At 45.5% G+C, this 14,746-nt stretch overlaps 1 protein-coding gene across 1 annotated transcript in view; it reads left to right on the plus strand.

Annotated features, from left to right (window-relative positions):
- The window catches only part of LOC124804928 (polyamine-transporting ATPase 13A3-like), a 395,714-nt gene that overhangs the window by 340,488 nt on the left and 40,480 nt on the right, over nt 1–14,746 (plus strand). The window contains exon 12 of the mRNA XM_047265303.1: nt 13,929–14,120. Within this exon, the coding sequence (XP_047121259.1) occupies nt 13,929–14,120 (192 nt within the window). The remainder of the gene's footprint in view (nt 1–13,928; nt 14,121–14,746) is intronic.

The raw sequence follows: 14,746 nt of genomic DNA on the forward strand, positions 1-14,746 counted from the left end.
ATATATAGGATAGGCAAAATAAAACCGTTCTGGTAAATATTTCATGCACCTTAAGTTAGGCAACCCATCTCATTTGATTCTCCTCGAGTGTATATGATGTAAGCTGAGTTGCATATTTTAAGTTCCATGAAAGATTTTCTGGGACAGTTTCATTTACCTTTATATAGGGCAAACCAGAACTCCGCCAACAAACTTTCAGAGGTTGCAAATGATTCAAATGGGTCTGAGCACTATGGGACAACATCTGACTTCATCAGTCTCCTAGAACTTAGAACTACTTAAACCTAACTAACCTAAGGACATCACACACATCCATGCCCGAGGCAGGATTCGAACCTGCGACCGCCGATCGCTGTGGCCGAGCGGTTCTAGGCGCTACAGTCTGGAACCGCGCGACCGCTACGGTCGCAGATTCAAATCCTGCCTCGGGCATGGATGTGTGTGATGTCCTCAGGTTGGTTAGGTTTAAGTAGTTCTAAGTTCTAGGGGACTGATGACCACTGCAGTTAAGTCCCATAGTGCTCAGAGCCATTTGAACCATTTTTGAACCTGCGACCGTAGCAGTCGCGCGGTTCCGGACTGAAGCGCCTATAACCGCTCGGCCACCGCGGTCGGCTTCAGAGGTTGCAGTGAAGGCGAAAACAAGAAAAAATTGACCAGCAAACATGGACTCAAAAATACAAGAGTCATTCAATAAGTAATGCAACATATTGTTTTTCTGAAAGGAGGTTGGGTTTTGTTTTTTTTTTTTTCAATATTCCAACACACATTATTATTCTTCATTCTTTCGCCTACAAAACCCTCTTTTCAACATACCTTCCGTTCAATGCGACGACTTTACGCCGCTCTGCTGGGAGGGCCTGTATACCCGTATGGCACCATTCTAGTCATCGACGCCAGAGCCAACATCGTGCTGCATCAATAACATCCCCGTCATCAATGTGGTGCGTCTCGCGGAGTGCATCCTTCATTGAGCCAAACAGATGGAAGTTGGAAGGTGCGAGATCCGGGCTGTACGGTGGATGAGGATGAACAGTCCAGAGAAGTTTCGTGAGCTGCTCTCTGGTGCGCAAACTAGTGTGAGGCCTTGCGTTGTCATGGTGACGAAAAAGTTCGTTTGCGTTTTTGCGACGACGAACACACTGAAGCCGTTTCTTCAAGTCCCTGAGGATAGCACAATATACTTCAGAGTTGAGCGCTGCATCATGAGGTAGGACATCAAACAGAACAGCCCCTTCAGAGTTCCAGAAGGCCGTCGCCTTTATTTCACCGCCTGGGAGTGCGGCTTTGGAGTTTTTCTTCGGGAAAGAGGCGATGTGGTGTTACTCCATGGATTGCCGTTTTATTTCCGGATCAAAGAGATGAACCCGCGTTTTACAGACTGTGACGATGTTCGAATGAAAATTGTCACGACCAACCTCGTAACGCGCAATTAGTTCCGTCGTAGCTCTTTATGGCCTTCTTTTAGGCGCCGACCAAAGTAGCGAGCCCACACCGTTGAGTATCCCAACTACTCTACGAGTCTGTCAGCGCACTACCGACAGAGACGTCCAGTTGTGCAGGCAAGTGTTTGATTGTGATCCGTCGATCACCTCGAATGAGAGTGTCCGCACGTTCCAACATTGCAGGAGTCACAACTGTGTTTAGCAGGCCAGCACGTAGGAGATCGCCCAATGACAACCGTGCATTTATCCACAGCAAGAACTGCAAGTGGCCGGCGCGGAGTGGCCGCGCGGTTAGAGGCGCCATGGCACGGATTGCGTGACCCCTCCCGCCGGAGGTCCGAGTCCTCTCTCGGGCATGGATGCGTGTGTTAAAAAAAATGGCTCTGAGCGCTATGGGACTTAACATCTGAGGTCATCAGTCCCCTAGACTTAGAACTAACTAAACCTAAGGACATCACACACATCCATGTCCGAGGCAGGATTCGACCTGCGACCGTAGCAGCAGTGCGGTTCCAGACTGAAGCGCCTAGAACCGCTCGGCCACAGCGGCCGGCGGTGTGTGTGAGTTGCTCTTAGCCTAAGTAACTTTAAGTTAGTTTAAGTAGTGTGTGAGACTAGGGACCGATGACCTCAGCAGTTTGGTCCCTTAGGATTTCATACACATTTGAACATTTTTTGAACTGCAAGTACCTATTAATATATCAGATGCTCTGCTTTTTCGCCAGAAGAAACTCAATAACTTCACGATAAAGGATGACAGCAAAACAGCTGCAGGATAAAAATTTTTCATTAAAATTCTTGATCAAGCTACTGTGTATTTCACCGTCTACGTTACGCGAGGTTCTGGCGCATTACACTAGTGCCCTCTCTCGTTATATGTGTTCCATAGCGCAAGCTTCATCTGTTTGACACTAGGTCACAGGTAAATTGGTTCCATATTTTCTATTTTACATAAAAGTTTTTAAATGGTCTGATATGTTTTATTTATTATGACAGAAAGTTTGAATTAACACAACTTTTAATAATTTTTGATGCGCTTATGTAGGTATTCATGGATTTTAATATGCGCGAGTGTCTGGCACATACCACAAGTGCCCTCTCTCGGCGAAACCATCTGCCCTAGTGCTTTCACACTCTTGTCTCGATAGTTCATAGGCGAAGTACTGGTGCTAAACTGTTCGCATTGACCCTGTGCCCATAGTCATGTTGTACAAATGGAGAAGATGTCTTAATTATTGACGACGCCTTTGGCACAATTGATTTATTAATCTCCATTGCATGATGTAATTTTAGATTTTTTACTTTTGATGAAGGTATATTTATATGTACCGAAACCTTGGTCAAGAATTTTAATAAAAAATTTTTATCCTGCAACTGTTTTGCTGTCATCCTTTATCGTGAAGAATTTCAACAGTTGCTGTTACAGCCATGTTTAAAATCTTGAAACTCAATAACTCTCTTCTTTGAACACAGCTCCGTTATAGATGCCATTTTGAAGGCTACGTATATCGCTGTCACCTACCGGACGTTAATGAAACAAGAGGTGCTCAAGTAGGAATATTCCACAATATCCCACAACAAATTCCGCTTTTCTTCAACCGAAATTGGCCGAGGAAAAAATCTGTTGCGTTACTTATTGAAATCCCATCATACATAGCTTACGACCTGTGAGGATTTGTTCATCATCGCTCCTCTGAAAGAAATCTCTTTGCTTTTCATATTATGAGAGGTGGTAGCATGGCTGAAACCAGAAAAAACGGTCCAGTATTATGGGCTCTAATGTGCATACCTTAAGAGCTACGAGCACATGTTGATCTTTGGTACAGTGAAACACATCTGTTCTACTGAACAAGTGACCCTAGCTCTTATGATATGCATTTTAGAGCCCCTATTTGCTGGACTTGTTTCTTGTTTTTGTCCATACTACCGCATTCAGGAATTTGAAAACAAAAGTGTTTGCGGTAAAAGAGATGTGTTTCACAATATCGAAGATGACCAAGTGTTAGACATTTGTTTCTTCTTTTTGGTCGATACTACCACCTCTGGAAGTTTGTCGGTGGAGTTATGGTTCACCCTTTATAAAGGGTGTATCATAATTAATTGCAAAAAGGGCGTAGTGGAAAATATATTATTGCGAATGTGTGGTTACAATCCGGCACTGACTGCAGTATGAAATGCTGTCCTGGTTAGGAACAACTGCTCATATCATAACATGTTAGCTTTCACGGGCGGCGTCTTCATTAACGAAAACTTCCGGGCTGAATTTCCGTGGTCCATATATAAAACTGCTTCTCCTTCCTGACGTTTCGTTGTCTACTGCGGGCAACATCTTCTGAGGTGAGTCGGCGATTGGCTGCTAGGCGCTGGACGTCCCCCTTATATAGAGCGCTTAGATAGCGCCACCACTCACTCATCGCGTGCTTTCTACTTTAAAACTATCTCTGGCTAGTGCCATCTCTCTCAATTATAGGTAATCGATAGTCACTTCGTTGGTACAGAGTCGACCGCCATATCTTGTCTAGTGGACAGGGCTAATAACATCTGTGAGCCAATTTATCCGCAAGATGAATTAAGCCATTTGCGAACGGCTTTCAAGAGAAATGGGTACACTGACAACGAAATAGGTCGATCACTTCACCCTAGAAGAGAAGTGTCCGAAAATACACGACAACAACAACCGTCGGCTGGAAAAGTTTCTCTTCTATTTATTCATAACATCACGGACCATATTGGGAAAGTTTTGGCCAAGTTTCAAGTGGAGACAGTCTGTCGACCTACCAAGAAAATTAGTGAAAGTTTAAGATCGGTGAAAGACGCACAACACCTTTAGCTACCCCAGGTGTGTATAAAATTCCGTGTAGCTGTGGCATAGTTTATATTGGAACAACTAAAAGGAGTGTTAATACCCGCCTAACGGAATACAAAAGGAACTGTAGATTGGGACAAATTGACAAATCAGCTGTAGCGGAACACGTTTTCAAAGACGGTGATCACGAAATAAAATTTAGTGAGACAAACGTCATAACTATGACCTCACATTATTATACCCGCATGTATAGAGAAGCTACAGAGATCTACAAGCACGAAAATAATTTTAATAAAAAAGAAGGATTAAAATTACACGCCGGCCGGTGTGGCCGTGCGGTTCTAGGCGCGTCAGTCTGGAACCGCGTGACCGCTACGGTCGCAGGTTCGAATCCTGCCTCGGGCATGGATGTGTGTGATGTCCTTAGGTTAGTTAGGTTTAAGTAGTTCTAAGTTCTAGGGGACTGATGACCACAGATGTTGAGTCCCATAGTGCTCAGAGCCATTTGAACCATTCTTTTTAAATTACACAAGATATGGCGGTCGACTCTGTATCGACGAAGTGACTATCGATTACCTATAATCGAGAGAGATGGCACTAGCCAGAGATAGTTTTAAAGTAGAAAGCACGCGATGAGTGGTGGCGCCATCTAAGCGCTCAACGTAAGCGAGACCCCCAGCGCCTAGCAGCCAGTCACCGACTCACCTCAGAAGATGTTGCCCGCAGTAGACAACGAAGCGTCAGGAAGAAGAAGCAATTTTATATATGGACCACGGCAATTCAGCCCGGAAGTTTTAATTAATGAACTGCTCATATGTTATTTCAAAAGCCTTATGAATCTTAGAACGCACTTTGTCGCCTACCGTTGCCACTCTAGAGAGTAGTGTTCGCTTTCAAATCTTAATGTTCGTCAAAGAACGTCAGAGCCGGAGCTAGAGTTCTGAAGGATGTCTCAACCCCGGTCGCCGCACTAATGCACCCAACAGAGGTCAAACGATCAATCGAGGTAACGCCGTGGTAGGACAGTTAACTCATATTCGGATGGATACTTGGTCAGACCACCAAACATATGGCCATCAGGATTTTCCGTTATTTCCCTAAATCGCTTAAAGCGAATATCGAAATGATTGCTTCGAAAGGGCATGACCGATTACTTCCCCATCCTTGCTGCAAACCAAGCTTGCGCTCCATCTCTAATGACCTCGAATTCGACTGGACGATGAAATCTAATCTTTTTCTTTCTTAGGAACGTTGGGTGGGTTCCGCGGAAGTGAAGTGCGTCCACACTGAGGTGATAAAAGTCTGGTATAGCAATATGCACATAAACAGATGGCGGTAGTATCACATACACAAGGTAAAAAAGGGCAGTAGATTGATGGCACTTGTTGTGGCGTAGGTTAACAGCCACGCCACTCGGAAGTAGCCGAAAGGCACGCGTTAACTCACGCAGGCTAGAGATAGGTCTGAAACAGGATACGTAATGAATGCTATAAAGAAAAGTACGTAGCTGCTGGAATACTTAACTTTAATCCATCCTTGTTGTACATCGCTATTGACGATACAAGTGAGACTCTGTAGATTCAGGCAATAAACTACTAATGGCGCCTTGCTAGGTCGTAGCCATTGACTTAGCTGAAGGCTATTCTAACTATCTGCTCTGCAAATGAGCGAGGCTTCGTCAGTGTGCATCGCTAGCTACGTCGTCCGTACAACTGGGGCGAGTGCTAGTAAGTCTCTCGAGACCTGCCTTGTGGTGGCGCTCGGTCTGCGATCACTGACAGTGGCGACACGCGGGTACGACATGTACTAATGGACCGCGGCCGATTTAAAGCTACCACCTAGCAAGTGTGGTGTCTGGCGGTGACACCACAGCACTGTCAATTGTACTCATCTGATTCATGTGAAAATGTTTCCGGTGCAACTATGGCCGCACGACGGGAATAACAGACTATGAATGTGGTATGTTAGTTGGATCTAGACGCATTGGACATTCCATTTCTGAAATCGTTAGTGAATTCAATATTCCGAGAGCCACAGTGTCAAGGAAGTGGCGAGAATACCAAATTTCAGGCATTACCTCTCACCACGGACAACGCAGCGCCGACAGTCTTCACTTAACGACCGAGAGCAGCGGCGTTTGCGTAGAGTTGTCAGTGCTAACAGACAAGTAACAGTGCGTGAAATGGCCTCACAAATCAACGTAGGACGTACGACGAAATTACTGTTATGACAGGCGGCGAAATCTGGTTCAAAAATGGTTGAAATGGCTCTGAGCACTATGGGACTTAACGTCTGCGGTCATCAGTCCCCTAGAACTTAGAACTACTTAAACCTAACTAACCTAAGGACATCACACACATCCATGCCCGAGGCAGGATTCGAACCTGCGACCGTACAGGTCACGCGGTTCCAGACTGAAGCACCTAGAACCGCATGGCCACACCGGCCGGCGCGAAATCTGTCATTAATGGGCTATGGCAACAGGCGACCAACGCGAGTGCCTTTGCGAACAGCACAACAACGCCTACAGCGCCTCTCCTGGGCTCGTGACCATGTCGATTGGCCGTAGGCTACTGGAAAACCGTGGCCTCATCAGATGAGACCCGATTTCAGTTGGTAGGGGCTGATGGTAGGGTTCGAGTGTGGCGCTGACTCCAGGGAGCAACGGACCCAACTTGTCAATAAGTTGACACAGTCTCCATAATCATCTGGGCTATATTTACGTGGAATGGTGTAGGGTCTCTGGTCCAACTGAACCGATCATTAACAGGAAATGGCTATGTTGGACCACTTGGGCACCATTTGCAGCCATTCATGCTCGCGAACCATGATGAAATTTTTATAGATGGCGTTGTACCATGCCACGGTTTTCAAGATTGCCTTGAAGAACATTCTGGACAGCTCGACCGAGTGATTTGGCCACGTATATGACTCGACGTGAGTACCAAGGAACATTTATGCGACATAATCGTGAGGTCAGCTCGTGCACAAAGTCGTGTACTGGTAATGCTTTCTTCTAGGCGCTTCAGTTTGGAACCGCGCGACCGCTACGATCGCAGGTTCGAATCCTACCTCTGGCATGGATGTGTGTGATGTCCTTAGCTTAGTTACGTTTAAGTAGTTCTAAGTTCTAGGGGACTGATGACCTCAAATGTTAAGTCCCATAGTGCTCAGAGCCATTTGAACCATTTTTGGTAATGCTTTCGCGATTATGGACTGCCACAGAGACAGCATGACTCATTATTTCTGCAGGGGATTTTCAGCGAATTGTTGTGTCCATGCTACGTCGAGTAGCCGCAATACACCGGGCAAAGGATGTCTGACGCGATATTAGGAGGTATCCCACGGGTTTTGGCACCTCAGTGTATTGCAAGAAACAGCATACAAGACGCTGCTGCGATCAATTCCAAAGTATTGTTCCGCTGTTTGAAGTCGTTATCAAGTAGGCGTGACAACAGATGTCGAATGAATTGAGAAATGTGCTGCTAAGATCGATATTGTCCATAGCACCTTTGCCTATAAATAGGTACACTACAGGCCATTAAAACTGCTACACCAATAAGAAATGGAAATGATAAACGGGTATTCATTGGACAAATATATTATACTAGAGCTGACATATGATTTCATTTTCAAGCAGTTTGGGTGCATAGATCCTGAGAAATCAGTACCCAGAACAACCATCTCTGGCCGTAACAACGGCCTTGATACGCCTGGGCATTGAGTCAGAGCTTGGATGGCGTATACAGGTACAGCTGCCCGTGCAGCTTCAACACGATACCACAGTTCATCAAGAGTAGTGACTGGCGTATTGTGACGAGCCAGTTGCTCGACCACCATTGACCAGACGTTTTCAATTGGTGAGAGATTTGGAGAATGTGCTGGCCAGCGCAGCAGTCGAACATTTTCTGTATCCAGAAAGGCCTGTACAGGACCTGCAACAGGCGGTCGTGCGTTATCCTGCTGAAATGTAGGGTTTCGCAGGGATCGAATGAAGGGTAGAGCCACGGGTCGTAACACATCTGAAATGTAACGTTCACTGTTCAAAGTGCCGTCAGTGCGAACAAGAGGTGTCGGAGACGTGTAACCAATGGCACCCCATACCATCTCGCCGGGTGATACGCCAGTATGGCGATGACGAATACACGCTTCCAATGTGCGTTCACCGCGATGTCGCCAAACACTGATGCGTCCATCATGATGCTGTAAACAGAACTTGGATTCATCCGAAAAAATGACGTTTTGCCATTCGTGCACCCAGGTTCGTCGCAGGCGCTCCTGTCTGTAATACAGCGTCAAGGGTAACCGCAGCCACGGTCTCCGAGCTGATAGTCCATGCAGCTGCAAACGTCGTCGAACTGTTCGTGCAGATGGTTGTTGTCTTGCAAACGTCCCTATCTGTTCACTCAGGGATCGAGACGTGGCTGCACGATCCGTTACAGCCATGCCGATAAGATGCCTGTCATCTCGACTGCTAGTGGTACGAGGCCGTTGGGATCCAGCACAGCGTTCCGTATTACCCTCCTGAACCGACCGATTCCATATTCTGCTAACAGTCATTGGATCTTGACCAACGCGAGCAGCAATGTCGCGATACTATACACCGCAATCGCGATTGGCTACAATCCGACCTTTATCTAAGTCGGAAATGTGATGGTACGAATTTCTCCTCCTTACACGAGGCATCACAACGATGTTTCGCCAGGTAACGCCGGTCAACTGCTGTTTGTGTATGAGAAATCGGTTGGAAACTTTCCGCGTGTCAGCACGTTGTAGGTGTCGCTACCGGCGCCAACCTTGTGTGAATGCTCTGAAAAGCTAATCATTTGCATATCACAGCATCTTCTTCCTGTCGGTTAAATTTCGCGTCTGTAGCATGTCATCTTCGTGGTGTAGCAATTTTAATGGCCAGTAGTGTATCTGTGGAACTGACGTCAGTGACAGACATGAAAATAAACTAAAAGTTGAGCTGGAAATGCAGCGAATGGATTCGAAGGAAAGTATGCCGCACCTTGTAGAATCAAACTGCTTGGGCCACTTAAGCATACTCTACGTGTGACATATTTTGAAGATGATGAGAACGTAATTCACGCATGGAAATTATTGCTACCAGCGCAGGACGAGAATTTTGTCTGATCATTCCGGTGGTGGATGCCAAGGAGTTGGTGGGTTTTGTGATACAGAGCAAAATAATAAACGGCACACGTAGAGTTCTTTAAATTTCTTTCACTTAAGCCAAAAAATAGCAACTCCAGAGTCTAACCCAATGCGAGCCCTTGAGATAAGCCCGTTCGATATCCACAGTAACGACACAGGCTGAATGTCAACGCTTCGACTAGGCAGGCTGAACTGGACTAACAGACTGACTGGAAGTCAGTGTGGTGTTCTTTTATGTCGGATCCGTGGCGGTACTAACCGTGCTAGCCGAATAGGGTGTGTCTTGGAGCCGGGCGCTGATTGGTGGTGCAGTCACGTGGGTTAATGCCAGCTCCTAAACGTGGACTGGCGCGGTGTGGTATCGACAGCGCACGATACCACACGTTTGCCAACAGGGAATATGTGCTCTTCCACAACGCTAGCGTGACACCATAGAAAGTGATGGAGACTGTGTAGACAAATAGTGCATGTAAAAGAAATGTTGGCTAATATTGTCGCTATATTCTAGTTCTTAAGAATTAATACATGGTGGCGCACGAAATGTGTCACCATTTTGTTTTTGAATATAAACTTTACTGTCAATACAATCTGAAAGGAACATATACTACAATGAAGAGCCATCCATGGAGATTTGTTCTAACTCAGCACATGCTCAATATGTCCACCATTTCGTTACCTAACTTCCTTCAAACGAACACTGAAGTTAGTGAATACCCTACGACACATGTCTTCCGTAATTTCACTGCAAGCTTGAAGAATAAGTCTTCTGAGCTCCATTAAATGACGTGGACGCTTCGGGAAAAATTTTTCGTTTAGGTACCCCCAAAGAAAAAAGTCACATCGATTGAGGTCTGTACTAATGGGGGGCCAATTTTGTCCGTCATTGAAGCGACCTGGAAACCTGAGTGAAATGCTAGTGTAAAAACTCCAGCACAGTGTTTGCAATATGTGGCCTTGCTCCATCTTGCATGAACCACTGCGTGTTGAAGGGCAAGGCAGTAGCAAGAAGCTGTGGAATGAAGCTATTGCGAAGCATGCTCAAATAACGCTCGCTGTTCACAGTTTCTTCAAAGAAAAAGAGTCCAATAAGTCCGTAACCGGAAATTGCTGCCCACGCTGTAATCCTGGGAGCATAATGTTGTCGTTCATGAAGCACTTGTGGGTTTTCAGTGGCCTAAAAGCGTACATTTTGTTTGTTAACCACACCGTCTAAATGAAAATCCGCCTCGTCTGAAAACCAAATGTTGTTGAGAGTTTCTTCCCTATCCTCCGCCCACTGAGTTACTTGTGTTCTTCAATGAGCTTCTGTTCGCAGGTCATCTTGTATGGGTACATATGGAGGTCACGGTCAAGAATGCGTTGAACGGAGCGTCTGGATATTCCCAGTTGCACTGCTGCCTGTCTACACGATTTCCCGGGACTTCTCTGTACAGCAACTCGTACCGCTTCTTTATTCTCCGCATTCGGGAGGACGACGGTTCAATCCCATCTCCGGCCATCCAGATTTCGGTTTTCCGTGATTTCCCTAAATCGCTTCAGGCAAATGGCGGGATGGTTCCTTTGAAAGGGCACGGCCGATTTCCTTCCCCATCCTTCCCTCACCCGAGCTTGCGCTCCGTCTCTAATGACCTCGTTGTCGACGGGACGTTCAACACTAATCTCCTCCTCCTCCTCCCCCCCTTCTTTATTCTCCGGCGAACAAACAGGCTTAAGCCGTCGGCACACGGACCATGCATCCGAATGTTGAGCGTGCCGAGTTTCTGACGTCATAGTGTGGAATAGCACGTTCGGGAGTCTTTCCGAACGTGCAGAGCAATATCTGGCATGTCAGATATTCTGAGCGTGCGTCTGGGCGTTGACCAATGAGATGGCACAACGCCACCTACGTCACACGCACGCCGTCTCCCTTCAGCACAGAGTTGTGAGGCGCCATATTGGCATTCATTTCAAGCCTATATGTATATATGCCGTTTCTGAGAACGAGCAAATTGAGAATCACTGAAAATCTCATTGTTAGCTGGGTGATTCGTTCCAATAAAACAGTGAGAAACATCGTATTCGTGACAAAAGAATTATTGTAACTTACTTATTATGAGAGTAGCCTATTTGAAGACAGCGACACACTGAAGATCCACCCAAAATGCATTGTTCTTGGTACAATTTGTTATAATTAAATTTCAATTAGTAACATAATTATCTATGATTAACGTTTTTATCAATACAATATGATTAAAAACGAGCAGCGTGTTGTTTGTTCAGCGTAATGAGTAGCGTCTCTGTCCAGAAATGAGTTTTGTTGGGACGGTGGTTCGCGTCGTAACAGTTCAAAATTTTTTTTCCTAACATTCGCGTTTTTATTAGGTTCTGATACTTTATTATATATAAGTATATGCTGTAATATTTGATGTTATGTAAATGTAAGTTTACCTTTTTTTGAGGGGTGACTTTGCTGGATTGGCTTAATGTATAGGACAGCTTGCGCTACTTATATAAAGATATTTTGCTCCTTTTCCTTTTATACTTCGTAATTCACATGTTGTAGAGATTCTGCTACTGGGTAGGAACAGTGATCAAGTAAGGCTGGCCTTGGGGTTTTACAAAAAAGTGGGCATGATGAAATAATAAACTTTATTTATTATTCTTACACGGAGAAGTATTCCAAATTTGTACCGCACTGTTTGTGATGGAACTTTTAGAAGCATTTGTCCTTATTGATTGGACATGGTACTATCCTTTTCGTGGACGACGGAGGAAATGTCCGTTTTAATAGAGCTAGCGTGGGAATTTTACGCGCTCCCGTTGAGTAAACAGTGTGATTTACGAACTAGAAACATCCCTCAACTGCCGCTGGAGTGCGTTGCGATCGCGTATACCACGTTGGGGCCCACGTACCGTATGCACAAAACGCATCGTTCCTGAGCGTTCAACAGCACGTTGAACTTGGCACGCTCAACGTTAACGTTCAACAGCACGGTCCGTGTGCCGACGGCTTTAGGCCGAGGTCGCTTCGCTTCCAATACTGTTCCTTCCTGTACAAATTTATCGTACAACTTTGGATGGTCTTCTTGCAAAGGACCCATCGTGCATTAAACTGTTGTCGAAAACGCCTCTGAGTCACAACAAGGCTTTTCGTTTCATGAAAAAGTAACACAATTGCCGATCGCTGCTGTGTCGTCAGTCTTCCATCATCAGCCATTGCTGTTTACTAGAGTTGTGGCGATTCGTGAATGAGCCGTTCATTTGAACGACTCTAAATAAAGAATCGTAAGAATCGAATCGTGATACGGACGAATCGTCGTTCAAAAGAATCTTAAGAACGATTGCGTGTTTCCGAGTCGTGACGATTCCAAGTTCCAACGATTCATCGATTCTTAGTACGATATGCTTCGAAGGCAACTTCGAATCATGCCGAGTCGTGCCGAATAATTACGACCGCCAGATGGCAGTCAAGTGGAGGATGCGTGTGAACAGAGGAAGCTCGGAACTAACAAACGAAGTTCGTGGGCCGTAATATTACTCGTGAAAAACAAGCTGACACTTGGCGGTGTCGTCTTCTCACGTAAATAGTAGTGACAGCGGCAAGTTCTCAGACAAATTAAAAGCAAAATACCTATGCTTTGTATTTAGAAGATACGAAAGTTAAGCTAAATTTGTCTTGTGGGAGGGCTGTCAGCTGCGTTATGAATTACAAGGGTGATGTGGACTTGGGAAGACATCTTAGCACATAAAAACATAAGATGATATGAGCCAAACCACGTCTGCCTCACTGCTATATTTTGTTACTATAAAACAGACGACTGTAGTTGATACGTTCAAGCCACACAACCAAACTGACATACCGCGTAATTTTGCATCATCTTTCGCACAAATCGACTCCTCTTTCCTGGCATACTGAAATAAAACAATAGATACAATCAAATCGAACGTGACCTTTCATCAATTAAGGCATTACACGTATAAATCGAGAAGCACACTTGTAACGTCATATGCATGTTTACTCATAAATAAACTATTTCTGGCATATCTTATCATGACACAGTTCGATTCTAACCCTATTGACAATTTCAGACATGTCCTGCCATCTGTGAGTAAGATGTAGAACTTTTTGCATTCCATAAGAATCGTGCCATCGCAGACTAGGATGAATCGTGAAAGAATCGTGAACGAATCGTAGGAATCGATTCGCAATGTGAGATTTAATCGTAGGAATCGAATTGCGAAAAAGAATCGTGTTGCCCAACTCTACTGTTTACTAGTCTCCTAGCGGCAGTATCGTGAATTACACGTCATTTCGTAACTCATTTGTTTTTCCAAGCTCTGCTGGTACTGCTGTAGAGATCCCAGCGAGATATCTAATGTGCGTCGTAAATAGTGAAAGAAACAATTGAAAACACATTTCGTGCGCTACCCTGTGTATTATGAGAAAAAAAATTATACGTCTATATTTACTGGACGACCCTTATACGTAACAGCGACAGCACATAGTGGTGTGTAGACGTGCAGAGTGTGTCGTGTTGCAGACGGGCACGCTGACGGAGGACGGCCTGGACATGTGGGGCGTCGTGGAGGTGGAGCCCGAGGGACGGTTTCTGCAGCCCCCAGCCAGGGACCCACAGGAACTGCACGACGGACCCCTGAGGAGGGGCATGGCCTGCTGCCACTCGCTCAGCCTCATCGACGGCGAGTACGCCGGGGACCCGCTCGACGTTCGGGTTAGTACACACTGTTGTCCAACCTGCTGCTTTCTAAGCCACCATTTCACATTTATGTGAATCTCTTCCACCCGCAGACATACAAATACATTAAATCTCATCCACTCTTAGGCTAATCATAGAACAAAACTACTTCACTTTCAACAACAACTTATATTTGCAACAAGAGGGGCTATCCAGGGGTCCCCCATCAGTGGAACCTTTGCCAACATTTTCTTGGATCATATAGAGAACACAATAAATGCGCACACTCCGCTGCAGAGTGAGAATCTCATCCTGGAAACATCCCCCAGGCTGTGGCTAAGCCATGTCTCCGCAATATCCTTTCTTTCAGGAGTGCTGGTTCGGCAAGGTTCGCAGGAGAGCTTCTGTAAAGTTTGGAAGGTAGGAGGCGAGGTACTAGCAGAACTAAAGCTGTGAGGACGGGGTGTGGGTCGTTCTTGGTTAGCTCAGTTGCTAGAGCACTTGCCCGCGAAAGGCAAAGGTCCCAAGTTCGAGTCTCGGTCCCGCACACAGTTTTAATCTGACAGGAAGTTTCATATCAGCGCACACTCCGCTGCAGAGTGAAAATCTCATTCTGGAAATATTCAATAACAATGTAAAACAAGAAGGGTACAGTATAATCT

The sequence above is a fragment of the Schistocerca piceifrons genome, chromosome 7 (assembly GCF_021461385.2).
Source record: "Schistocerca piceifrons isolate TAMUIC-IGC-003096 chromosome 7, iqSchPice1.1, whole genome shotgun sequence".
Lineage (NCBI taxonomy): Eukaryota > Metazoa > Arthropoda > Insecta > Orthoptera > Acrididae > Schistocerca > Schistocerca piceifrons.